This window comes from Ambystoma mexicanum, chromosome 6q (genome assembly GCF_040938575.1).
Source record: "Ambystoma mexicanum isolate Mex_15411 chromosome 6q, UKY_AmexF1_1, whole genome shotgun sequence".
Taxonomy (NCBI): domain Eukaryota; kingdom Metazoa; phylum Chordata; class Amphibia; order Caudata; family Ambystomatidae; genus Ambystoma; species Ambystoma mexicanum.
Window position 1 is genome coordinate 262,482,257 of NC_090937.1, and position 27,378 is coordinate 262,509,634.

At 43.9% G+C, this 27,378-nt stretch overlaps 1 protein-coding gene across 1 annotated transcript in view; it reads right to left on the reverse strand.

The window, feature by feature from the left end:
• ENPEP (glutamyl aminopeptidase) overlaps positions 1 to 27,378 on the reverse strand; it is a 441,170-nt gene that overhangs the window by 348,163 nt on the left and 65,629 nt on the right. The window contains exon 2 of the mRNA XM_069630729.1: positions 15,757 to 15,898. Within this exon, the coding sequence (XP_069486830.1) occupies positions 15,757 to 15,898 (142 nt within the window). The remainder of the gene's footprint in view (positions 1 to 15,756; positions 15,899 to 27,378) is intronic.

Below are 27,378 nucleotides of genomic sequence, written 5' to 3' on the forward strand. Positions count from 1 at the left end.
TAGGAAGAGAGACCTAGGATGGAAGGTTATCAGGGAAACTCCAACTCCCAATACCCAAGCTACTCTGGGAGAAGGGACAGCTACCCTTTCCGGGAGCAGCAAAGGTATGAATCAAAACCTCCCTATCAACCAGAGAAAATGTCGCAACTGGAGCGACATATCCAACGATTAACCCAAGTCCTGGGTTGCATGTTGAGGGCTCAACAGAACCCTGCACTGGAAACTGCTGCCCAGAATAACTCAACATCTGGGTCTGGTACCCCGGAGCAATGACGGGAAGAAACCTCCGACAACCAACAGGTTCCAGAGGAGGGGGCCGGGTGGAAGAGAGATGCAAAGCCCTAGAGAAAGCTTCTTTTCACACCAGAACAAAACCCCTGGAATTCTCTGAAATCGAACATAAATCTTCTATCCCCGAAAAGCTGGAACCTTGGGAAATCAAAAGCAAATGATAACCCACTTTGTGTTGGAGACATGAAAGCACTAGGTGGAGAACAGCAGTCCAAATATAGCTGAAGGGATTCAACCCTGTGAACATGGAGAACACCATTACAAATGCAGCTGAAGGGATTCAATCCTATGAACATTTTGGCAGCAGTTGGGATTTAACCCTGTGAATGAACTGGACACTTTTGGGATTTAACCCAGTCATTTTTGTTTCAGGTAGTATATTGGCAGGAAACTGGAGTGCGCGCCTCACCCCCTCTTGTTTTTCATGTATTTTTGTGGAGATCAGGATCCCAGAGGCTGCAGCACCAGGGTTATTATGCCCCACATTGGAGAGACATAATTATGGTTTTTTCTCCCGCCCCCTATTAAGGGTAAGATGTGTGCTTCTGGAGGGGAGTCATTTCCTGGTCACCTGAATTGTTAAAATGGTTTCACTACAGCTACCGTAATCCTTAGAGACTGCAATAGCAATTATATTGGAATCACCTGGAAAGATAGGCAACACAGCCTCCCTGATGAATGTTGGAGACATGAAAGCGCTAGGAGAACAGCAGTCCAAATATAGCTGAAGGGATTCAACCCAATGAACATTTGGGCAGCAGTTGGGATTTAACCCTGTGAATGTACTCGACACTTTTGGGATTTAATCCAGTCATTTTTGTTTCAGGCAGTATATTGGATGGGAACTGGAGTGCGCGCCTCGCCCCCTCTTGTTTTTCACTTTGTGGAGGAAGTCCGCATCATCCCTTTTGAAGGAGAAGAATCCATAGAGGATTCAGGGAGAAAATCTTCTGTTTCAGTGAAGGAGGGATCCCTCCCAAGGAATAATGGGTCCCAAAAGACCCTGCTTTAGACTGGGTAAGTATGGAGACTGACCCAGAGAAACACAATTGTAAACCCCCAAAATGTCACACAGATGACCCTGAAAGCCCTTATGTATCCTCCCCCCAAACAGGTTTGAGTAACTGTCTCCAGGAAAAAGGGGAACGGCAAAGAAATCGGGGGAATAAGGGGCCTTCCCAATCCCAACTGTTTCTGGGTGCAAATTTCTTTTACAGATTCCCGGACTCCGACACAGAAAACTGTCCAAGATCACACAGTGTCGGAGTTCGATATAAATAAATTAACTGCCAAGCTGGCACAGAATGCACATTTTCTTTGCCCCCTTGAGGAGAGAGAAGGAAGATTTTATGCTTCCGTCAAGGTACAGGGTCAGTATGCATTATCAGCGCTGGTGGATACTGGATCCCAAGCCACCCTCCTATCCAAAAAGACATTCAACCAACTAAATTCAAGAAGGGGGAGAGTCAACAAATTCCCCTCACACCTCTTCCTGGACAACTCCAAAACTTGGATGGAATGATATTTCCGTCGAAGGAACTGCGGATCTGGAGATCAAAATTGGGCGGCACAGGGTGAAATACCAGGTAATAGTCGTCACTCCAGAGGGCACACATTGTATACTGGGGAATGACCTCATCCGGAGGTTATTACCCCAGATTGACTGCATGAACAAGGTCCTCTGGACTCAGACTAACCGGCCAATTAAATTAAAACAAAGCACCAACTATGTGAGCTTGAATGGCACATGCCACATGATCGAACACCGGTCCGACAAAATAGAATTCCATTTCAGGAATAATCAAGTCCCAGACATCACTGTCATCTCCGTAGGAGAACAAACTGGTGATGGGAACCCTTCTCCATTTTTGAAAATTAAAGTTCCTCCCAGTTTTAAGTGGCATTCCAAACTAGAAGCAAATACTCTGAAATGTTACACCGATCCACAATCAGAAGACAATCGAACTCTGATGGCAAAAGATAATGAAAAACCAGCTCAAAGTTTGACAGACATCCAGATAAAGGGTGAACAGCTGTTACGCTCACCTGGTTCCCACGGGGGCGTCGACCGGAACTGGGCCGCTGTTGTTTCCACCAGCGTGACGTGTAGTGCCGAGATGACTAACTGGACTGGCCCGCTCAGCCTAGTTTGTCTGGCTCGCAGGAATATTCTTCTGCAAAGGAGAAGGGGAATTAACCACCCGTGAAATTGAGTGTCAACCCACCTTCCCCACTCCCGTTGTCTTCCCACAGATCACTCTTGATGTCCCCTCCTTAGTCTCACCTGATGGTTTGGAAGGATGAGCTCTCCATCCTGCGTCGCCCGCAGAGGCGCGTTGATGACCAGTTACTTCACTGGCGTAGAGGAATTGGTGAGTTCCAGTATTTACTCTAAAGTCCAATTCTTCATATGAGTTCAAATGTCTGATCTTCACTCTGTCTGATTCCTTGCAGGTTGCCGATTAATCCACTCGAAGATTTCCAAATGGCAATTGGTAATATTCAGGTAAGTCTATTGTGGATTTCCCCTTAGGGGCCGGGGTACGGTGATGAAGCAGAGTTGACTGGCCGACCCGAGATGAGGTGAGTACCCCCCGTGGTAAATCAGGTAAGTCCTTGGGGGTAGCTTGTATAGCCTTAGAGAGTCCCCTTGCTCACCTTGCTGTCTTTGTCTCCTTAGGTGTCGGAGGGCGGCCGCGAGATGGAGAGAGCGTGATGGAATGCTGAAGTTCCGCCAAGCAGGTGAGTTCAGCGCGGCGCCGTAGGAATGCGAAGCGATGCTTCAAAGACTTCTGTCTTTCAGCTCCGTGGCGAAATGGATCAGGGTTCAGGTAAGGATTAAAGTTAAAACTCCTGTTCTAACCTTTATCCTTCTTTTCTTCTTGTTTCAGGAGTCCCAGGACTGAAGCGGGCGTGGCTGAAGACTGGAGCTGCTGAAAACACGGTGAGCGTTACGCTGCAGCAAGCAGAATAACGCGAAGCACGTGTGGCTGTCCGGGCGTGGTTTAAATAGCCCTGGAAGAAGTTCAAGGTAAGTATTCTTCCACAGCCCCACCCAAGTAACAAAATAGTCCCTTCAGTAAAATAGTCCCTCCTAAGCCTCATTTGGCTTGAGTCTTCATGCAGCATGGTCTGCCTCAGGTGAGTATGCAGCATGGTCTGCTTCAGGTAAGTTATCAATAATGAGCCTGGCGCCCATGGCGCCAGGACTGACTTTATCTTTATGAGCCTGGCGCCATAGGCGCCAGGACTGCACCCAAACAGCCCCTAACTGGGGCTGTTGGGTATGCTCCAAGTGGCATGATGCCTGCTTCCGGGGCTGCTGGGCCTGGTCTGGTCTTTCGGGGGCAGGCATCATGACAGCACTCCCCCTCAAGGCCCCTCCTAAAGTCGTTCTCCCCCTTGGCCGTGGTTTGTCTGGAAATTCCCAATGGAACCTCTTCACTAAACGAGGTGCATGCACGTGGTGACTAGGTTCCCAAGACCTTTCGTGCGGACCATAACCTTTCCAGTCAATTAGGTAAAAGAGTTTTGATCTCACTCTTTTTGAGTCAAAAATATTCTTGACTTCGAACTCGGGCTCCCCGTCTATGAGGAAAGGTTCAGGTGGAGTGGTTAGCCAAGATCCTGGTTGCACTGGCTTCAAAAGAGACACGTGGAAGACGGGATGGATTCGCATATGAGCAGGTAGGTCCAACTTGACGGCCACTGGGTTAATAATTGCCTTGACAGAAAAAGGTCCCAAATACCTGGGGTTAAAGGTCCGAGTCCCCTTGAGTGGTAAGTGCTTAGTGGCTAACCATACTTGGTCCCCTATTTGGTATTGAGGAGCTTCACTTCTGTGCTGATCCGTATCCTTTTTGTATTTTTCCTTAGCCTTTTGCAAATGGATAGTTGCTTCTTTAAAGGCTTGTGTAATAACAGCGTGGAGATGGTCCACTGCGGGCATCTCTAAATGCTGGGGTGAGTCCAAATCCGAGGTTCGAGGATGGTGCCCATAAATGGTAAAAAAGGACTTTGTCCAGTTCCTGAGTGTACGGAATTATTGTACGCATACTCTGCGATCCACAGAATGTCTTTCCAATTCCCCTCAGGCTGATGTAGCATACAACGGAGGTACTGTTCAAGAGTCTGGTTGGTCCTCTCCGTTTGACCGTCGGTCTGAGGGTGGTGACTGGTCGAAAGCCTAACATCAATTTGTGCCAGTTGGCGGCATTTCCTCCAAAAATGTGAAATGAATTGACTGCCCCGATCTGAAATTAACACTGAAGGAAAGCCATGCAGGCGGACAACATTTTCAAGGAATTCCTTGGCCAGGATTGAAGCTGAAGGTATCCCTTTTAAAGGAATGAAGTGGGCCATTTTAGAAAAAAGATCTACAATAACTAGAATGGTGGTACGGGGGTAAATCTGTGATAAAGTTTAATGACAAGGTATGCCAAGGGGTAGGTGGTATGTCTAATGGTTGCAATAATCCAGCAGGTTTTTTCTTTTGCCCTTTATTTTGTGCGCAAATGCCTCAAGACATGACAAATGACTTGACATCCTTTCGCCAGGTGGGCCACCGAAATTGCTTCCTAATTTTAGCTTCGGTTTTTGCAATACCCGGATGCCCTTCTATTAAGGTGTCAAGGTAATGGGAAATTACAAGTTCCTGTAGTTCTTTTTGCGGTAAAAATAGCCGGCCTTGGTAATAAGGTAAATCATCGATGACAGAGTACTCTGGACCTTTCTTTGCCCAGTCGTGTAGGGCAACGGAATCAAAGAGTTGGTGGATCTTGTTTTGAATGTCTTCCAGTGTCTGTATGGATGTCAGGCCAAGGATTCTCTGTTCGGGAATTATGGGTACGGGTTCTAAAGTTATTTCTGCTTCTCCCATTCCAATCCGGGGCAAGGCGTCTGCTTTACCATTCTTACAACCTGGTCGATAGGTTATTACAAAATCAAACTCGACGAAGAACAATGCCCAACGGAGTTGGCGCGAAGATTGGGCTTTGGCTGTCTTTAGGTATTGTAAGTTGCAGTGATCGGTGATGACCGTGATGGTATGTCTGGCACCCAGTAGATAGTGCCGCCAAGCCTTGAAGGCGGACTTGATGGTCAGCAGTTCCTTGTCGGTTATGGCATAGTTTAATTTGGGGGCTGAACATTTTCTTGACCAAAACGCCACTGGGTGAAGCTGGTTAGTTTCGGGATCCTTTTGGGAAAGGACTGCTCCCATGGCTGAACTGGATGCATCTGTTTCCACTATGTAGGGAAGCTCGGGGCGCGGGTGTCTTAATATGGGAGCAGATGTGAATTTAGCTTTTAACTCTTGGAAGGCGTTCTCGGCTTCCTCTGTCCACACAAAGCGTTTGTTCTTTCGCAATAGCGTTGTAATGGGATGTACAATGTGCGAGAAGTCCGGGATAAACCTGCAGTAGAAATTGGCAAAGCCAAGCATGCTTTGAACTCCTTTGATTGAACTTGGCGAAGGCCAATTAAGAATGGCATCCACTTTTCGTGTATCCATCCGGATTCCTCTCGGGGTCAGAATAAATCCAAGGAATTCCACTTCCGTAGTGTGGAAGATGCACTTTTCTAGTTTAGCATATAATTTATGCTGGCGTAACTTCTCTAGGACTGCTCGGACGTGTTTTACATGCTCAGATTCTGATAAAGAGTATACTAAGATGTCGTTGATGTAAACGACCACACAAACGTCGATAAGCTCTCGGAGGACATCGTTCATGAAGAACTGGAAGGCTGCTGGTGCATTGCATAGTCCGAAGGGCATCACCTGGTACTCAAATAGTCCGTACTTGGTGCGAAAAGCAGTCTTCCATTCGTCACCCTCTTTGACACGTACCAGATGATATGCCCCCCGAAGGTCTAGTTTCGTGTATATACAAGCGTCCTTCACCTGGTCTAGTAGTTCTGGGATCAAAGGCAGTGGGTGTCGATTCTTGATGGTTATCTGATTCAGTGCGCGGTAGTCTATACATGTTCTAAGGTCTCCTTCCTTTTTCGGTACGAAGAACAAAGCTGAAGATGCAGGGGACTTGGACGGGCGAATGAAGCCATTAGCAAGGTACTGGTCTAGGTACTGGAGCAAATGGAGATTTTCGGGTTCCGTAAGGGCATAGATTCTGCTGCAAGGTGGTTGTGCTCCAGGTACAAGATCTATTTGACAATCATACGATCTGTGATGTGGTAAGGTGTTTGCCTGTTCCTTTTGGAAGACATCCTGAAAGTCTTGGTATTCAACAGGTAATTGTATGGCTACTGGAATTACTGGGGCCAGGACTGAGTTTTGAGTTTTCCTTTGGTAGCAGGTGTGAGCACATTCTGGGAAGGTTTTCTCTTCTCTCGCCAATCAATACAGGGATTATGTTTTTCCAACCAAGGTATGCCCAGTATCAGCTGAAACTGTGGGGCCTTGATTAAGTCAAACACCATAGCCTCTCGATGCCCATCTTGACTCAGCAATGTCATCTCTGCAGTGGAATGAGTTACGGGTCCAGAGGCAATTTCCGTTCCATCTACAGTGGTGACAACATCGCCCGTGGTCTTGCGGGTGAGAGATAGATTCATCCTGGTAGCCAATTCCCAGTCCAAGTAATTTCCTATGGCTCCACTGTCTACGTACGCCTTTACCGCGTGCATGCGTGATGGCGGCTCTGGATCTACAAGGACCATGGGTATGGTGAAATGCGAGGTCAGAGTGTCCTTCTTTAAGCTCGGCAAGCGGACCTCTACGCTTGCCGGGCGTGGTCGTTTCCCGAGTCAGATTTCACATGGTTTTCGTCTGCTGCTCCTATAACTTTCTTGGGTGGTTTTACAGGGCAGTTCCGAAGAAAATGACCAGTAGTTCCGCAATATAAACATAATTGCAGTTGCCGTCTTCTATCTCTTTCATTCTGGGTTAAGGTTCCTTTAACCCCCCCGATTTGCATAGGTTCTGAGACATCTACTCCCTTGGAGCTTACGTGGGTTTTAACCAACACCCTGTTCTCAAACTTGGTTCGGTCAGCCTTCCTGGTTTGAAGTCTGTGATCGAGCTGGACCACTAGATCTATATATTCAGCACAGTCTTGAGGCGGGTTCACGATTTGGGCCAAAACATCTTTGAGTTCTCCCCGAAGTCCTCGATGGAATAATGTGATTCGCTTGGCTTCAGGCCATTCGGTTTCCACTACTAATCTATTGAAAGTTGCAATGTAAAATAAAAGATCCTGGTTACCTTGCCGTAGGGATAAAAGTTCGTTGTCCAAAGCCTGTCCTCGGGAGTGTCGGGTGAATAGTCTTTCCATGCTTGTTCGAAAACCCTGGAAATCTCAAAGAATCGGGTCATCCTGGTTAACTAGTGGAATGGACCAATCCGCCGCACTGTCGCTGAGATATGACAGTACAAAGGCTACCTTGGCTTGATCGTTTGGGAAAGCTCCAGGTCTACATAAAAAGTGCAAGCGGCATTGATTCATGAACGTTGCAAACCCTTTTGGGCCTCCGGCAAAGCGTTCAGGCGGAGCCAAAGGAACGGCTCCAGGTAAATTTATCTGCACCGGGTTACTCGATGGTACAGGAGGTGGACTTGCCCCAAGTCCTGGTAGAGGTGTTTGTCCAGCCTGGCTCTGTAATAGTTGTCTGGCCAACTCATCAGTTCGTTCTTTTGACACTATCAGTTCCCTCCGGAGGGCATTGGTTTCTTGGTGGGCGGAATGCACTTCGACCCTTAATTGCCCTAATAATTGGGCCAACTGATCAGTTTCCAAGGTCTCCATGACGCCCAGGTGGGTAATTGTGGGTAGGCTTCGCGTTCTGTTACGCTCACCTGGTTCCCACGGGGGCGTCGACCGGAACTGGGCCGCTGTTGTTTCCACCAGCGTGACGTGTAGCGCCGAGATGACTGACTGGATTGGCCCGCTCAGCCTAGTTTGTCTGGCTCGCAGGAATATTCTTCTGTAGAGGAGAAGGGGAATTAACCACCCGTGGAATTGAGTGTCAACCCACCTTCCCCACTCCCGTTGTCTTCCCACAGATCACTCTTGATGTCCCCTCCTTAGTCTCACCTGATGGTTTGGAAGGATGAGCTCCCCATCCTGCGTCGACCGCAGGGGCACGTTGATGACCAGTTACTTCACTGGCGTAGAGGAATTGGTGAGTTCCAGTATTGACTCTAAAGTCCAATTGTTCATAAGAGTTCAAATGTCTGCTCTTCACTCTGTCCAATTCCTTGCAGGTTGCCGATTGGTAAGATTCAGGTAAGTCTATTGTGGATTTCCCCTTAGGGGCCGGGGTATGGCGATGAAGCAGAGTTGACTGCGCCGACCCGAGATGAGGTGAGACCCCCGTGGTAAATCAGGTAAGTTTTGTGGGGGGTAACTTGTATTGTCTTTGCTTTCTCCCCTTAGGGGCCGGGGTAGGGCGATGAAGCAGAGTTGACTGCGCCGACCCGAGATGAGGTGAGTACCCCCCGTGGTAAATCAGGTAAGTCCTTGGGGGTAGCTTGTATAGCCTTAGAGAGTCCCCTTGCTCACCTTGCTGTCTTTGACTCCTTAGGTGTCGGAGGGCGGCCACGAGATGGAGAGAGCGTGATGGAATGCTGAAGTACCGCCAAGTAGGTGAGTTCAGCGCGGCGCCACAGGAATGCGAAGCGATGCTTCAAAGACTTCTGTCTTTCAGCTCTGTGGCGAAATGGATCAGGATTCAGGTAAGGATTAAAGTTAAAACTCCTGTTCTAACCTTTATCCTTCTTTTCTTCTTGTTTCAGGAGTCCCAGGACTGAAGCGGGCGTGGCTGAAGACTGGAGCTGCTGAAAACACGGTGAACGTTACGCTGCAGCAAGTAGAATAACGCGAAGCATGTGTGGCTGTCCGGGCGTGGTTTAAATAGCCTTGGAAGAAGTTCCAGGTAAGTATTCTTCCACAGCCCCACCCAAGTAACAAAATAGTCCCTTCAGTAAAATAGTCCCTCCTAAGCCTCATTTGGCTTGAGTCTTCATGCAGCATGGTCTGCCTCAGGTGAGTATGCAGCATGGTCTGCTTCAGGTAAGTTATCAATAATGAGCCTGGCGCCCATGGTGCCAGGACTGACTTTATCTTTATGAGCCTGGCGCCATAGGCGCCAGGACTGCACCCAAACAGCCCCTAACTGGGGCTTTTGGGTATGCTCCAAGTGACATGATGCCTGCTTCCGGGGCTGCTGGGCCTGGTCTGGTCTTCCGGGGGCAGGCATCATGACACAGCTATTTTTCCCCATTCAGGTAAATGAGGAAGAGGAGCCTGTTCTGGCCAGAGTATGCCTGGATAATAGAAGAAGCTTCATCAGCGAAGCATTATTCAGGAAACTCCCAAAAGATCAGACCATTCCCACGTTTAAATTGATTGATAAGTGGGAAATGGGCCTGGAAACTCTGAATTCCAAACATCTCCAGCCTAGCAGGTGTATGCTAAAAATGTTCTTTGGCGACAAAAGCATAGAACATAATTGTTGGGTTGTGAGAGATGCCCCCTCTACCTTTTACTTAGGCAGTGACATTCTCAATCAATTCACAATTAATTTGGAAATAATTAATCACAAAGCCTGTTCCCGACTGGGGGGTAACCCCATGGGCTTTGACAACAAAGAGATGCATTGCGGTCAGCTCAATTACTGCCATATGCGGTTGAAGTTCAAGTGGGAGAAGAGGTCACCATCCCAGGACAGGTGCGACAATGTACAATTCCCCTAAAGATTAAGCGAGGACAGAACCTAAAAAACAAGGATGCCTATAAAAATCTGAATTATCATCTCCAACAGCAAGCTTTGTATTTACATCTGATACCCTTAGTTGACCTAGAAAATGGCACCATTCAAATATTGGTGGATAACAGTGACCCTCGAAGTATCACTTTGGGTGCAGACACCTTTATTGGAATGGCGGTTGATGCTCAAAATTATTCTATTGATTTAGGTAATGAGATCATTGCACCAATTCCAAATGACTGCTATGATTTTAATGACAATATCCCCCCGGAAAAGATTTTCACCAGGCAAGGGGACATTTCTTGGTGTACTCTTTCTTCCCTTATGGTGTGGAAGAGGTGACCTGTGACAACAGGAAGGATGAGGTGGTATTTCGAGTCAACAGTGACTACCTCCCATCCTTGAAACCTCACGTCCAGGCCAACACCATAACAAGAAATCTCTCCACCCAAATCGAGGATACATATAAAATGACAGCATGGACAAAGAAGGGCCTATTTCGTTTGGCGTAGATTTTAATACACCTTCCTTATGTAACCATGGCCTATCTGTGTGGATAGAGTGAACTTATTTCTGTTTATACAGTATGTAAAGAGAAGATTATACTGTGCCTTTCAAATGTAAATATGCTGAATGTAATATGCTAGTCTTTCAGAATGGTAAACTGCCCCTTGTTTTTCGCTCTAAGCCGAAATCCCCCAATGAACTGTGAACTGATAAGTGTGTCTGGATCCTGACCTCGCGGCCCTTTGGTTTGATGAATGCACGACTGGTTTCAAATATATGCTTGAATATAGAAAGAAAGAGATCGAATTTGTGGTGAATTTCAGATAACATGACCAACAGATATGTCAGGTTACCATAAAAAGAGCAATTAGCTCTGAACAAAGACCCTTTGAAAATCTGAACTCCAGACGTTTTGGGGTTGGGCCCACCAAGGAGAATGTCTGGTTGTCAATTTAAAGGCTAAAATATACAAAGAGGTAGAGTGGATAAATTTGATTTGCTGATAACAGGCCCTGCAGAAGTGACCTTAAGGTCAAGCTTCCCATAATCTGTACATTAAACACTGAGCAAGGCTTTGGAGCCAAAAGAGGGAAAGGGTTAAGCTAAACCAGATGGCTGGTCACATGTTTTAACAGAAATGGAAACTTGAGAGAAATGAAACTTACTGACACATGTAATGCATTGCCATTGATTAAACATTTAATACAGTTTTTCCTAAATAAAAGGAACATTGTGTTCCTATCGAGCCTACACCAGGCTCAAATTAAACAGAAGAAAAAGCCCATTGGGACACTGTAAAAGCACACTTTTACAGTGTGATGATGTATATAATGTGTGATGTGCATAAACATGGTGTGATGTGCATAATGTAAGTTATGAGGAAAATTATTATGATTCTGCCATTTTCATACACCTGAGAAATGGGAAAGGTGGCAATGGGGTAGATCATGAAAATAAGGTTTAAATTGGAAATGGTCAAATTTCTAGCTATTTCGGCGCAGAGAAAACTGCGAAAAATTATAGTTCCGCTCAGCAAGGGCGTGCGGAAATAAAATGTGCATAAACATGGTGTGATGTGCATAATGTAAGTTATGAGGAAAATTATGATTCTGCCATTTTCATACACCTGAGAAATGGGAAAGGTGGCAATGGGGTAGATCATGAAAATAAGGTTTAAATTGGAATTGGTCAAATTTCTAGCTATTTCGGCGTAGAGAAAACTGCGAAAAATGATAGTTCCGCTCAGCAAGGGTGTGCCGAAATAAAATGAGTATGGTCTGATCCGCCATAAAATATAGAACCCAGATATATATATCATCATGGGGTTATCTGAAAGACCAAGGGAGTTATTACATTATGAGATTTTTCAGAACAAAAGATTTAGAAACTCCCTGTCATTTTTAAATTATGTATCTATTTTCCTCCCTCAGCCTACATCATACATATCTCCCAAAGTCTGTTCCTATCAGCAGCCAGTGGGCATCTTGGTGGGAGCTGAAGGGAGCAAGCTGGCCAATCCTGACCATAGGAATTATAACCATGTTGCAGTATCATCCACGTTATAAGATGGCAGGTTTGCATCAGAACCAGGATTTTTGGACTTTATCCCGGGAGACAGCCTGCTGCTGGACTATAGCAAGGAACCACTAGCAGAGAGACAATGGGCCTCATTACGAGTCACCCGGTATGGAAATAACGGTGGCGGTAAACCCGCCACCACCGTTGTTTCTATACCAGGTGATCTCGAGTCTTGCAGGCGGAGGTGTCATTCCCGCCAGGTCCGACCTGGTGGGTTTAACACCACCCACCGGCAAGGCGGACGTGGAAACACCGGAGCCATCACGAGATGGTGCCGGTGTTTCCACTTCCGCATTCCCATTGAGTCCTATGGGACTCAATGGGAATGGGGATTTACCAAATTCCACCTCCGGGATTCCCAGGTCACCGGGGTCGTAATGCCCCGGTAATTCCGGGAATCACAGAGGCGGAATGGTAATACAAGTCTGGCGGTAACCTGCCGGAATTTCAGGCACAGTTACCGCCGGACTCGTAATGAGGCCCAATGAGAGATAGCAAGACCATCAGGGAAACCTTGCCTAGAAACCTGGCAGTCCTATCTGAGAGAGGCCTGTCTGGAGGGACCTTGCTCTGGGACAGGCCTGGTGTGAGCTGCCTACCAAAAGAGGGTCCTTAACATCTGGCAGGCTTCCTGGGCAAAGAGCATAGAGCTCCCATGTAAGTAGATATGAACAAGCTATCAATTGTTTGGGGTGCCACCTGCCTTTATCCTTTTCCATTAGTGGGTCAAGAGGGGGTGAAACTAGATAGGTCCTTCGCACAATTTATTAAATCTCATTAAACTTATTTTCCCATAAAAAAACAGTCCTGTTGAAATTGCATTGTGTTGGGGACTGCCTGCCGTAATCCTTTCCATCAAATTGTTGACAGGGGGAGACCCTTTGTAGACCCTTTGCACATTTGATTAAAGTAAATCCATTAATTCCCATACAGAAAATCACATGATGAGTGTTGTTAGAATTCAAAACAAACAAAGCTCCTGTCCAGTGTGTTAGAGCTGGTATAGTCCATAAAGACTTGGTTGACTGTTTCTGAAACCCTTGACTTCCACATAGAAAGATCGGTGGAGGGGTCCATAATCCAAAAAAGAGGTAATCCACAAAACACCACCTTCCAAGACAGTGTGGAGGGTGCAAAAACAACATTTCAGATTCATCCCAATTCATTTTAAATCAGAATTACAATGTATTGCACCTCATCGGTATGTGTGTTTCAATACAAAATTCCCCTATTCATTTCAAACCAGATTTACAAAGCATTGCATCTCATCTGTATGCGTGTTACCAAACAAAATTTTCCTTTTGTTTTCATTTTTCTCTGACCTCAAATTACCAAATCCTGCCTTTTATTTTCATGTGTGTTGAAAAACAATTTTCATTCGAGGCCTTTTTCCCAACCGTGCTTTTTAAATAAAATTGCAAAAATTATGTTTCCCATTGTATTTCTAACCCTAATATTGCATTTCTAGTAACAAGCCCAAAACGATTTTTCCCATTGAATTCCCTTGCCAAACAGTGCCTTTTTAAATAAGAAGCCAAAACGATTTTTCTATTGTGCTCTCACTCCCTGCACCTTGCCTTTAAATCAAAGGGGTATGTATAATTGAGATCTAGAGGGTGGGGGTTGCTGGGGGAAAAGTATTTTTTCAAATTAAGTAATTTCTGTGTACCCTGTATTGTATCGCATGTTTCAAAATTCCATCTGTGTTGTTTGAATAATAGAGGTATTATGATATTGGGTGTTACCACAGCATTGGTGGCTGATGTTGGCTACCAACATTTTGTCAAATCTTAAATAAATAAATATTCTTACTACACACCGGCCTGGTTCCTAGTACATTGGAGACACAGCGTATTTGTTAGGGTTGGGTGTGAGACAGGTTGGAGGCCTCACCAAAGGTAACCTGAAATTAAAAGTGCGTTATGGTGCGCCACCTTGCTAGGGGGGAAAGGAACTCCCTGAGTTGAGTGTGACCGCTTAATAAACTGCGACACATGTCCATAAAACTCTTTTCCTGACATCTTCGGGGGTAATCCAAGCTCTACGTCTGAACACAAACAGGAAGCATTTATATCACCAGAAAATAGTATTTGTCCTCCAAGACATCTGTCTAACAAATCGTGAGTAGATCTCAAAATTAGATCAATACACACATTCAAGTTACTACGGCCAGAATGCCAATAGACATAAACAATCAAAATGTTTAGGGTTTGTTCTATAGCACATCTGATATGGGTGTCCAAAATACCAAAGCTAACATGTAAATGTTCAACCACAGACAAAAGTCTAAATGATTTCACCAAGGCTGGTAGACCATCAGAAGGGTGGCCTTGATCACCTTTATTGACTTGCTGAAGAATTAGAGACAAAGCCATCAATTGCTTGCACTTTTGTGAGCCATATTTCCTGTAAGGATACAATAAGATGGGTCCTCATAAATTAGCCAAATAGCTGATTGGTTAGCAAATGAATATGGCCACGAGTATTCCAAGAAAGGAATGTTAGCGAACTAGGACTAATGTTAGGAGGAATAAGGAACCCTGTCCTAGTTACTGTGACAATAAGCCCCGAGACGGCGGGCCAATACTTCCCAAGGTAATGCCCCTGAGGCCCATAGTTACTTAACGAGGCTCCAGGGGCATTATCAGCGGCGGTATTGGCCTGTCGTCAAGGGGCTTATTGCCATTAGACCCTGGCCCGTTAGACCGGAGTAATAATAGCATTTTTTTCAAATAAAATGGGGTCTGTTTTCCTTTTCCATAGCGGCCATCTGGAGCGAACGTGCTGGGAACAGAAGTGTTCCTAGCGCGTTCCCTCCAGAGAAAAGAAGAAAAAAGAAGGTAAGTGGGGTTGAGAGGGCAGGGAGGGGATACTTTGCAGGGGAGGGGGATGGAGGAAAGAAAAAACATACCTGAGTCCCCGACGGGGGACAAAGGCAGCCTCCAGCTGTGGGGAGGATCGGAGCGGGGATTACCCGTTTCAAGCATCCTCCTTGGCTAAGGGGCTGCCACGCCCCCCGCCGGGAACAAACGCAGGCACGTACTTGCATCGATGGGATTACACCGTGGTATAGCTCGAAAACGAGCCAATCATGTTAAGTTTATCCCGTGGATGCATGTCTGCCGGGTTATCCATGACCAGTTATCCATGACCTGTCCCTTATCTGTTCCAATAGCTAATATCATTGAAAAGTCTCTGGCCCTTTGCTACAGCTTCACAATGCAGACCCTACAATCTGCAGACAGAGGTTTGAATTTATTGGGCCAACTCAGCCCTTTCACACTCTGTGTCAATGAATCGAAGTGAGAGAAATCTGTCAAAAAAGCATGATATAGAACATTTTAGTATTGTTAATATTGTATACATAAACAAAATAAGGCAGTACTACTCATTAGGAAACATTGTGAGACTTTACCATTGTCCAAAACCTTATACCTCTGCATCTACCAGGAACGCACCATTCCTTTCAATATATACACAGAAGGCAAGCGGGGCCATTTTTGAAATCTGAGTTTGCACTTCCAGGAAATGCCCTATGATCATACTAATGTACATCTCACGTTTATGCCCAGTAGTAGAAGAAAGCGCCTTACAAATGATAAACAATATACAGAAATAGTCTCCTGCTGACGACGTGCCAAACAATCTACCTACCTCCACGGGCATGTTTGAGAGTGCTTGGTAGGAGTCCTCATGGATTATTGAGATGTTATAAGTCGCCTTTTTGTTAGGTTCGTCAAAGCAGGGGAAGGATTTCCTTGCATCTGTGGGCTCGTGATCAGTGGCCGCTATGAACCTGCGAAATGAAAAAAAGGTAGCATTAGCAGTGTCATCCATCTTTCCTCAGGAATGCCACATTCTCTGAAGCGAGGGTAAGAGTTTTCCTAGCAAAGAAGGACTTGAGTCACAATCAAGTGGAACTTCCCAACACAATCAATCAGTGCAAAGTGCTCTGAGAACACATGAAAAGCAAAACAAACCTTAATAGGAACTTCCAATAGTTGTGTGGTATGCACTTGCATTGGTGTATCAATGCAAGTGTAGGAATCTTTCCCTGGGCTGAAACTTGTGGTGGGATAAGGTTCCAGCAGTGGCAGTTGGGGACAGACAGGATGGGAGAGCAACTGAGTTGGATGTATTTATACTAGCTCCCTACTCCCATTTCTATAACCTAACCCTGCGATAATAAAGACTCTTCATATTTATATATACCAGTGTCTGCGTGTCTCCTAATTACCTGGCTACATACAATATGACACCAGACACTACAAGTGGCGACAAGGTTTTCTTTGCTGAACCCCGGTGGAAGTACCTGATCCAGTGGGAATGGAGCCAAAAGGAAGAAAAGCAGCCAAAAGGTGGAAAAGATGTGAGGAGGAGGCTGTGTAAATGAAGAAAGCAGGAAGAAGTGCTGTGGAAATGAAGTAAACACGACCAGGAAAAGAAAGTGCCAAAGTCAAGCATGTTATAAGACCTGTAGGGGAATGGTAGAAATGCTCCCTTGCAGGCTGCTGGAAGGTACTGAGCCTGGTGTACATGTGGAGGCAAGAATAAGGTACTGTAAAATGCTGGCATACGTGGCAGGCAGCTGTCTGAGTGAGCTTCCAATGTTGGAACAAATAATGCAGCAAGGGGAATAACGTGCAGCGTTTAATTCTGGCGTTTGAAGCTGTTTAGGTGTGAAATGAACGGGCTGGAAATTTGACTGCAATGTTGCAGCTTTTAAATGCTGTCACCGTTAATACGGTTGGTAAGATGGAGCTCCGTAGGGTCTGGAGGCTCTGCCTGAATGGTGACGTCACTGGAAGTGTGAGGGCATATGGCGTATATGAGTACCGAACGGTGCCGCTGCCGCATTGCATTCTAAACTGATGATGAAATGCTTGTGTTACGGGCGTTCTGTTGGCAGAGTGCAGAGCGACATTCTTTTTAATACAATATGGAATGAAAACATTTCAAGGAAAGGCCAGATGGATGTGGCCTAATGCTGTTGTGACGCATGCAGAAGAAGTGAAGAGGGTTTGCTGTCATGATGGGGATTGATAACCCTGTCTCTGTGTTCTTTTCGCATTCTGCCTCTTTGGCAGTTGTGTGTGTTTCCATGTGTTCTTTGTGTTGTTTGTCACTTTTCTTTCCTTTTCTTACTTTTATATGTTCCTTAGGAGTAAGTGTGCGGTGTGTGATGTTTGTTTGGTTTCGAGTGTGGTGTGTGTAGTGAGATGTTGTTGGCATGGTAGATGGCGAGGTAGTTTAGGCTAGTGAGGAGTATGCTTTGATAAAGATGTGTTCGTTTAAGAACGAAAGGGGGTTGTGTGGTATGCACTTGCATTGGTGTATCAATACAAGTGTAGGAATGTTTCCCTGGGCTGAATCTTGTGGTGTGATAAGGTTCCAGCAGTGGCAGTTGGGGACAGACAGGATGGGAGAGCAACTGAGATGGATGCATTTATACTAGCTCCCTACTCCCATTTCTATAACCTAACCCTGTAAGAATAAATACACTTCATATTTATATACGTGTGTGTGTGCCTCCTAGTTACCTGGCTACAATATAACACCAGACACTACAAGTTGGCAGAGTTCTTTGGTTGAGTTGGCAAAAAAGTTTAAATTTAAGTTTTTCGATCCATCAAATACAAATAGCAACATTCAACTCGATTTTTCATACCCTCTGCCTCCACCACCCACTGACACACAACATCAAACTCCTATGAGGAGTTCCTACCTGCACCATAGCCCACTGCCTGACACCACCGGACCGGCATCACACGGAGGCGCAGACTTAAGCTCACATGAGCTAGACTGATAGGAGACCCTGAGAACGTATAGGCTTCTGATCATCCCTGCCAGGAAACACTCCTCAAAAACTCAGGTTTAAGGGGGATTAGTCGAACCAATGTATGTACACCACAACATCCCACTGCAGGTCATAAGCAACACAACCCTGTGGGAAGTATATGGCAGAGCTGTGCTCTGCGAATCCCACGTAATATAACATATCCACCTTAAATGTGCATGAAGAAAAATATTTCATCAGAGACTTCACTAATATTTAAGAGAAATACACTGTCTTTCAAACAAAGCTAAGAAGTTGCCATATTGCATTACAGATTGAGACAAGCCTTCTCACGTCTAAGTTATGTTAGCGACATCTGGATGTGTTCATATAACTTCCCTGACTCAAAGAGGTGTCATGTCACACATCTCCATTTGTCTTATGCCAAGTTTTAGGTGGAAAATGAAGGGACCAAAAGCATCCACTCATATCATATTAGCATTGGTCTTAAAACACTGCCACAACATGACACTTGAACATGAACATGACACTTGAACAGATCCCCGAGAAAAAGAGAAAGACATTAATCCATGTTTTGAATATTTTGTTTCTTTTTTTGATCAAAAATGTTTGTATCAGACAATAAGCAAAGCGTGTCTGGGCACTGTATAAAATATTCAAAGACGAACTACAAAACGCAATTGTGGATACAATTGTGGATACACTCGATTAAGCAACATATATGCAAATAATAAAAGAGGAGACTGAGAACCACCAAGAAAGTGAAACAGAAAAGAAAAACAATGAAATAAAATATTAAGGTAAACGGTAGGAAGAAATGGTGAGCAAAGCAGCAGGGAGCCAGTACCAAGCAAAGGTAGGCCCAGAAAAATATTATGAGAGAGAATTAGATCAGAAAAACTTCAGAGGGAGAGGAGCACTACTAATGTAACAAGCATACATTGTAGGGTTTACAAATGGTAATGAATAAAATACACTCAAAAACATAACTGCAATTTCAGGTGCAGCGGGGTACAGTCTAGAGGCCTGTGGAGACTTAGTACAAAACACGAAACAACACAGCATTTTGTCACCAACAGGTAAAACCCCTTTGCACTCCAGGTGGACTGACGCCCTACACCTAGATTCACGAAATAATAGTAGGTTGGACAATGATGGAGGAACCAATCACCACACCCTCAAGCTCATTTCTCTTAATTAAGAGACGTACAGCACAGTACACCAATGAAAAGTATTGTATTCATACTTTAGTGAAGTTTAAATGTTGCCAAGGTTAGATGCACCATCGAACCGCATAACATGATCAAAAGAGCATAACATTTGAACCAGAATTAAAAACAAAAATACATTCATTGTCACACATAGTTTCATACAAATCCAGAGGCGATAACAACAAACTCTCTTCCCTCTAAAATAAAATGAGGGTGGTATTGATAAACAAACAAACAAACAGACACTCATTTTGTTGGCGACAACAGGCTGGGTTGTTTTAGAGAATTAGATCAAGCCACGAGTCTCAACTCCTGCATGAATCGGACCTGGAGAAGCAGATTGGACGTCCACAGTTTCAAGACAAACAGTAGGATTCTGGCCGCAGGGGCCATTTGCAATGTATTTTTCTTATTTACAAACATTTTATGCATCCAATCTTTAGTGCATTTCAAATACATGCATTTACAGGGAACATTTACTATAAACCTTCAAAAGGGGAAAACAGTAGACTATATAGAGCAATACATGTAGTCCCTCAGAACCAGATCTTAAGTTTGTAGTTCAACATTACATAAGTAGATGACAACTGACCTTCGCCAATGCTAGCAGGTTTTGTGTTGTGCAGTATATTAAAGGACTATTGTAAAGTCAAATACCAGTCATGAGTAAGTGTCTAGTAATGACTATGCTATGCTGCTGCCCTCTCTCTGGGCTTTTTCTCCATTTTGATATGAACAGGCTGTGGTATTTTTGGAGGAACTAAAAAGGACACTAGCTGAGAAAAGAGGGTTAAGTGGAAAAGAGGTAGGAGAAGTAGGATGGCGGTTACATGGATGCATGTGTAGTCGGTGGCAATTTCATCATAGGAAAGTTAGATCAAGTGAAGAGTACAAAAAACTGAAGATAGCAGCAAGCAAGGTTAAACGAGACAGTTTCTAGTCAAATGCAGATGAGTGGAGACAACGTGTGATGAATTATCTGATTGAATGTAATGGCTCTAATCAACAATAGGAGGTCTGAAGAATGACTTTACACTGAACTAGCAAGTGTTACGGACTAACAAACAAAACAAAGTAAACACAACATTCAACAGTCACTATTTCTATCTTTACGAAAAATGTGCTGTTTAAAGGGATCTATGTAATCACTGCGACCCTCACAATTACGACGGCCGAAAAGGCCGACCTTTTTTTTTTAAAACCCCTTTACAACACACACACATATATATCTCTCTCTATATATATATATATATATATATGCAGGGGTAAGACCCTCAAAACCCCCCACATATTAATATTATATCCTATACCCCCCACATACATATATGTGGTGTAAGGGGGGTCTAAAAAAAAAGTCTGCATTTTCGGCCGTCGCAATTGTGAGGTTGACATTTTGGGCCATTACCGTTTAAAGTGGCCACTGCTGATGATAATCAGGGCCTGCTCTAAGAAAATGATTCCAATATTTATTTGCTATGCAAGCAAGCAATGTAAAGATTTGTTTTATTATTTAGTATGTATATGGATTAATTATCATCTGAAACTGATATTCATTTTTTTACGTTTGACAAAAAAAAAACGATTGCTGAAATGGAAACTTTGCGTGAAATCTTGATGCATGTTCTTTTTAAATAACAAAATGGGCCTTCCAAACAAAACATAATTTCTCACAGCACAGAACCAATATTGTTATTTCAGCCATGCACTTAATTAACTTGAAAACTCCCCTAGGCATGTTTGTGTGCTTAAGTCTAAAGTATTGTCTCTGCGAGAAGATTAGCTGTTTTCATATTATCAAGGTGTCAAATTCTGGATTCAGAACTCTTTTGGAACAAGCCCGTAAAGAAGATATGCTTACAAAAGCATCATAAATTGGCTGAAAACATAAATGTGTGGTCACTCCAGTGACAAGGTTCTCAACATTGTCTTCCTTCAGGATACCATTGTTTAATGGTGACTTATTTGTACAATCTGTCCAAATTCTGCAAGAATGTAAATTGCATATTATCTCTTCTTGAGGGACCCATACAACCAAATGTTAATTATCTACACACCCTTCCCAGGATCTGGGAAATTTACAATGAAATAATTATATATCTTAAAAGGAAATCTTATTACTAAGGAATTCATTACTTCAACCATACTGGTTTGTGGCTTGTGTTTAGGACAATGCTATTAACAGTCTGTAGTATACAGATAATTAAAGCTGCTGTAGCACAGATTATACAACAAATGTCTACAACCAGCTCACCTTGACGGATCGATGGCTCCAAATGGGAGGACCAATGGAGCTGGAAAGGCTCCCCTGCGAGAGCCCTGGCCCCTCCACCAAGGGTAAAGTGACCCAGGGTAAAGTGACCCAGGGGAGAGGGCAGGACTCCCAGGGAAACCCTCTAAGGGAAGAAAACCCTGGACGAGTTCCACTCGTGCGGATCGGGAAGAAGTTTGAAGAGTAAGCGTCTCCGAAGGCAGAACCAAGATGTCACTCGGGAGGCTTCTTCTAGGTACACGAGAGAGGAAGAAAATAGAAGAAGGTTAGAGGAGAGATCAAGGGGAAAGTAGAGAATGGGAAACAGAAAGTAATCCTCTCACCAATGAAGGAACGAAGTTAGAGGAATAATGTTCAGTACTGGAGATCGGAGGAGTTGTGAAGCTTCGGGAGACTCTGGAAGGAAAGCAGCAAGTAAGAATCCTAATCGAAAGGAAGGGGGAGCCCTCACAGATCTGAACTTACTCTAATGGAAGTCTGGCAGGAACGGGAATCAAATAGGTCTGCCAGAGATGGCAGACTGAGAAAGAGGCAGGAGAATGCTACAGGGTGAATCTGAATAGGGGATGCAAAACAGGGTTAGAAGGAACAGTAAGCACAAGAGTAATTAACTAGCAGAAGTGAGAAGGTGGTCTCAGAAGCGAACTCACGGAGTGCCAAAGGCAGAAGTGACGCGAAGCACTGTCCGCTTCGATTCCGGATAAAGGATCACGTGAGCAGTTGGCCGTACGTCAAATGAACGTGCAACAACTGGACCGCTACAAGCAGAATGGGGAGAATCACGGGCATCCATCTTGGAACTGTTCGTAAGTAGAGTGCCGCACAAGCGGGTCCGTGCCCACAAAGACCACTTGCGGCGATGTGTAACACAATGCATTGAAATTGTGACATGTGAATGAACTGGAATGAAATTGGGAGACACATTTTGGAAGCACTTTCATAAAATGGTATGTTTTCAAGAAGTAGAATCGTGCATTACTTATAACACATTAAAAGATGATGGAGCCATTCCCAGAAAGCGTGCCTGTGCAATAGCACAAAGCTCAGAACAAGTGAAGAGACCATTTATTAAAGTGTGAACAAAGTGGGGACAAATCAGAACACAAAAAAATAACAGGTCACTTACAAAGGTAACTAAAACCTAGGGGCTATTTGCTGTAAACTGGAGAGGAGCACTGTACAAAGATTCAGATCTACATTAGTAAGTGGCACTGGAGGGGGTGGTGGAGACAAGTAGTGAGGAAGTGTGAGGAGCTCTCTCCCCGTTGTCCTCTGGGTGATGTTATATTTTTGAGAAGACAGACTTAAGTAGGTTAACCAGATCTAAAAAGTAAAAAACAGGCTAACTAACATAAAAGTAGGACTAACACTTCAACGTGGTTGTCAAGGCAGTACACCTCAGTAGCGGTTGGAGGAGAAGGGGGTTTAGGTGTTACTGTTCAAATAAACACATATTTAATCTATCACAAACTAACACTATCTTAAGTTGCAAAATGCAGCATTTCTTCTGTGTGAGATTGTGCATTGATATCTGTCAGCTATGAAGACCAACTACCAAAAACCAGGACCACCGCAGTTTCCAATGGAAACATAATCTTGAGAAAGGGGGACAGAGCAGCAACAACTGGGACAGTCCCAGAAAACAGGGACGTCTGGTCACCCTAGACTTAAGGGAACGTGTGATCTCTTCTCCAGTAATGGCGTCAGTCATTTGAGTAATCAGCCTAAACCCAAAAGATTCTCATACTCTTGCCCATTCAGGCACAGGGGTGTAATTTAGTTCGCTGTCATGCAGTCCGAGTACCCAATCAAAATAGAGAATGAACAGAAAATGCATTCATCATGAATACCTTTCACTGGTAGGAGTTATTGCTTTCTAATAACCAACTGTATGCAGATAATGTACAGATTTGGGAAACATCAAGACCAGCATGAGGGTTTGTCAAGAAATCTAGGGACGGCTCTTAACAGAAGAAAGAAAGGACTCATAATGGAAGAGAGACTTCATACCCCTTCAGGGGCGGCCCATTGCATATTTGGACTGATGCAGAGGGGAGTCCAGTACTTATTCGAACCATATTGCATTTAGCTGTAGTTGGTTTTGAGGAACAGCTGAGGCCCTGTGCTGATGTCCAGGCCTTGAGCATGGTTTTTGACAAAAGGAGCCAGTAGAGCGACCATCCCTTGCAGAACAGCGTTGCCTTCCGTGCACTAAAGAAACCTTGAAACTAAATAGATTGTTTCCCTGAAGGAATACTTAGAGCAAAGTGTACTGGTCTCTGCTTAATGGACATTAACTAATGTTTTTGGCTTTCAGAGAGGCACAAATATTCCTGGGTCTGTAATTTCAGGTGGCAAACACATTGTACAGATTAGCCGTGATTACAAACATTTGTCACTTTAAGGACAGTAGTTTAAATATAAGTCTGGAATGAACTTTGCTAGTGCACAGAGGGTCTAGAAAACAGGGATTGGAAAAGAGAGAGCAGAATCCCAATATTCACCTGTGGGTGGGTTGGTTTCATCCATTCGTTCCCCCAAGGAAATACATTGTCATTTCAAAATGGCCCATTTCAAGTGCAATTCCATTTATGATATATGATATGATATGACATTTATAACGCGCTTATACATAAGTGTTTCAAATTTAAAAGGGCACAGAAGCCAAAGGGACTTGCCATAAGTGAACGCCTGAAACCTATAAGTGCGCAACATGTTGATTCTGTCGCTAAATTCATGACTGCAAGACATTTCACAAGTGATGAGCTTTGTGTTTTAAAAAAACGCAACTAACTTTAAATAACAGTGCGATTTTGAATTACTTGTAACTTTGATGCAGTCCTATTCTGAATACATACCCACACACCAACAAAAGAGCATGTGTTTGCTTTGAACGAATAATGCAAATAGAACTGTATTAGGATTGTTCATAGAAATATGTGATTAAGCAGGGTTGTATTCATTTTGGCATAATGATGTATTCTGCTTCTTAATGGCAACAGCATTTCAGGTGTTCTCCCTTGTCTTAAGAATGGGAAACTAGGTCCTCTTTATTTTGTGGTCTAACTAGAACAAAATAACTATAATGCTACAAGACAGTTTAGTTCTTGTCCCATAAGTGGGAGTGAGAATTGTGCAAAGATGTATTCCGGCTACCTCAGAAACAGACTAGGGCTACAGAGTCAGGAGACGCTGGAAAACAATGTTGTGTGCAAACAAAGAGGAGTCTATGTTGTCCTGGGATCAAGGATGCTATTTCAAGGAATTGCTGCAAAGCACAAAGGGAGGCAGATGGATAACCCATGAAATAGAGCCATATTTGCCTCAGATTAAAGAAGAAGAAAACATTTGCAAGAGCCAATTATTGAACAATTAACAATGACTAAGGCTCCTATAAGGTGGAGTGTGCAGGTCTCTAGAGGCCAAGAGGAGCAATAGCACCCAGCATAATTGAATCAAATAATAGTAAGTTGGAGGTCAAAATGGACAAATTTGCGGTCTCCTCGCACGTGATGCTGAAGTAAAAAACAAGGCTATTCATTAAGATGCGGTTGAAGATAAGTGATGTGCTCAAACTCCCTTGAATGTCCTAGAACAGAGAGCAATGGCAAGGTCAAAAACAGACAGGAAACTTTGGCGTATGGTCAGACTGATGAGAGATGGTGGACAAATTGGGAAGAAGGTGGTGAGTCAGACCAGTACACTAAGGTTAACCATGTCCGGAATAAGGACGCAAAGTAATAAACTCTGCAAGTCCTTGTTTGGAGGTGAGTTAAATGTCCTTGCTTGAGGTCCTGTGCAATAAAATTGACATAACACATGTCATAACATGGATACTTGATGGCCTTGGGATGTGCTCACGTGTGTCCATGACGTGTCAAGGCTTCCTCCTCAGATAAGGTCAATTATGTAAAAATGGAAGAAGAATGAATATTTGGATTAGGCGTTAGCTTGGAGTTGCGAAGAACATTGGACAGTTGATGGACTAGAGAATCAGACATGTCCATTGAACTCTCTACCAGCAGCATCCCTAGCGGTTTGCAGCTTCCAAGCACCCGTTCAGCATCATTGAATAATAATAAAAAAAACAATATTGCAACATTGTTGAGAAAAAATGATGACACCAATTGGATTTATATTGAGCAGTGACGCACGCTATCAGTTGTCGAGGGGGGAGATCATGCATGTTCCTTCACTGTGTGATCTGAAACATACAGTGTTCTTGACAGCTCATTTATTGCAAGGGATTCAAATGGTCTTGACACATGAGAACGGCTAATTTGAACACTGAATGTTCCCTGTTGTATGCACCCCATATTGAATTAGCTCAAGAAAGAAATATGTGTATGTATGTCATGCAGTTAGCCTATTCCTTTTATCAAGGCCGACAGATTAAGTTCCACTTTGCCCCTCTCAGACAGAACCATAAAAAAGAGACATGCTGCAGATTCCTCATTTGAGGGGGCACGATGAGTAGGGGACACTGCCATTGCAATGTATTCCCTTATGATGCGTGGGCGCCAAATTATGGATGTATCGAAATACATAGATGAAAGATGCAGTGCAAGATAACACAATGCATTGCTTTGCGACTCTACGATTCACACAAATGCCGCCATTGCATTATTGTGACCCTCTATACAACCTGATTGTTCTCCTGTATTTCCTAAGGTCAATGTTGCTTTCTATCCTTCGGTCTGTCAGACAGTATCTTACATTTTAAGAAACCGTGACATGTGTGCGGAGTCTAACCAATGGTTTTAACAGTGCATTGGTGCTGGGTATTGACCACACAAGTGGCCATTTATTGCAATATATTATTGACATGTCTGTCAATAGTGCTCAAAGGGGCATGTGATTGCATATGTATTGTGCCTGTGATTGTGAGATGGGCATGTAAAGTATTGCAAAGCCTTCAAATGTAGAATTTTGCACTTGGGGTGGTTAGACTGGCTTATACTTACCTCTATCCCACCTGTAGTGCTGTGCTCCACAGAAAATGGATGCTTGCCAAAAACAATTTGGTCCAGCTATCACATAGTAACTGACGTAGCAATCCACGCTGTGCCTAGACACTTTACATACTACGCCTAATATTGTAATTATTCTAGTCTTCATTGCAAATATTGTGCTCTTTTTTATTTTCATATCTGTTCAGACTCACCCCCACAAAGCACGCCAACGCCATAACAATGGTAGAAGGCAATGTAGAAAGTTCAAGTTTCCTAACATAGCATATGCTGTGCACTCTCCTTTAGAAAATACCAAAACACTGAGAGACCATCCAGTAAAGGGATAATTAACAACAGGAAGACGTTTTCTTGTGTGCTTGCAGTGAAACGAAGGTATGCGTTTTATTTCGCACATGTCTGAAGCTAGGAGGACTATCTTTGGGAAAATTAAAAAACAGAAGACTGTCAGAATGCTAAAGCAACTGAGTGAAGGGCATGACAATGCTCAGAAATGTCCAGTGAGTTAAAAAAAAAAAGTGTGTGTGCATGTGTTGGGGGTGGAAACACTGTTTGCTAGATGAAAGGTGCAGCTTTTGTCATATGAAACGCTATGTGTGATCTTGAAAGAAAGATATCTAAGATAGGATAACTCAAATATTGTCTGCGAGCGTTGAAGACCACCGAGTTTGATTTCATATATCAGTTGTCTATACGTTGCTCTTCCTCACATCCATGTCTGTCTCTCACAACCTTATGAAAAGATGTAAGATCGAAAGATATATTGGGATACCTGTTTACTGCACTCAGCCTTGATCTAGCAATTAGAAGGTCCATTATATTAGCCTTTCTTAGCTCGTTCATACGGAATCTTGTTAAAATTGAATCCTAAGACTCAGGAGGATAACATGTCTATTGTAATTAGAAGTTCTATTATCCCAGCATGTCTATTGCACCTAGAGATAACGCATCCGTCATACAGATGATCCTCACACAGCTACTTCCAGGACAAGACCCCATCCAGTCGCAAGGTACAGATGCACGCACCAC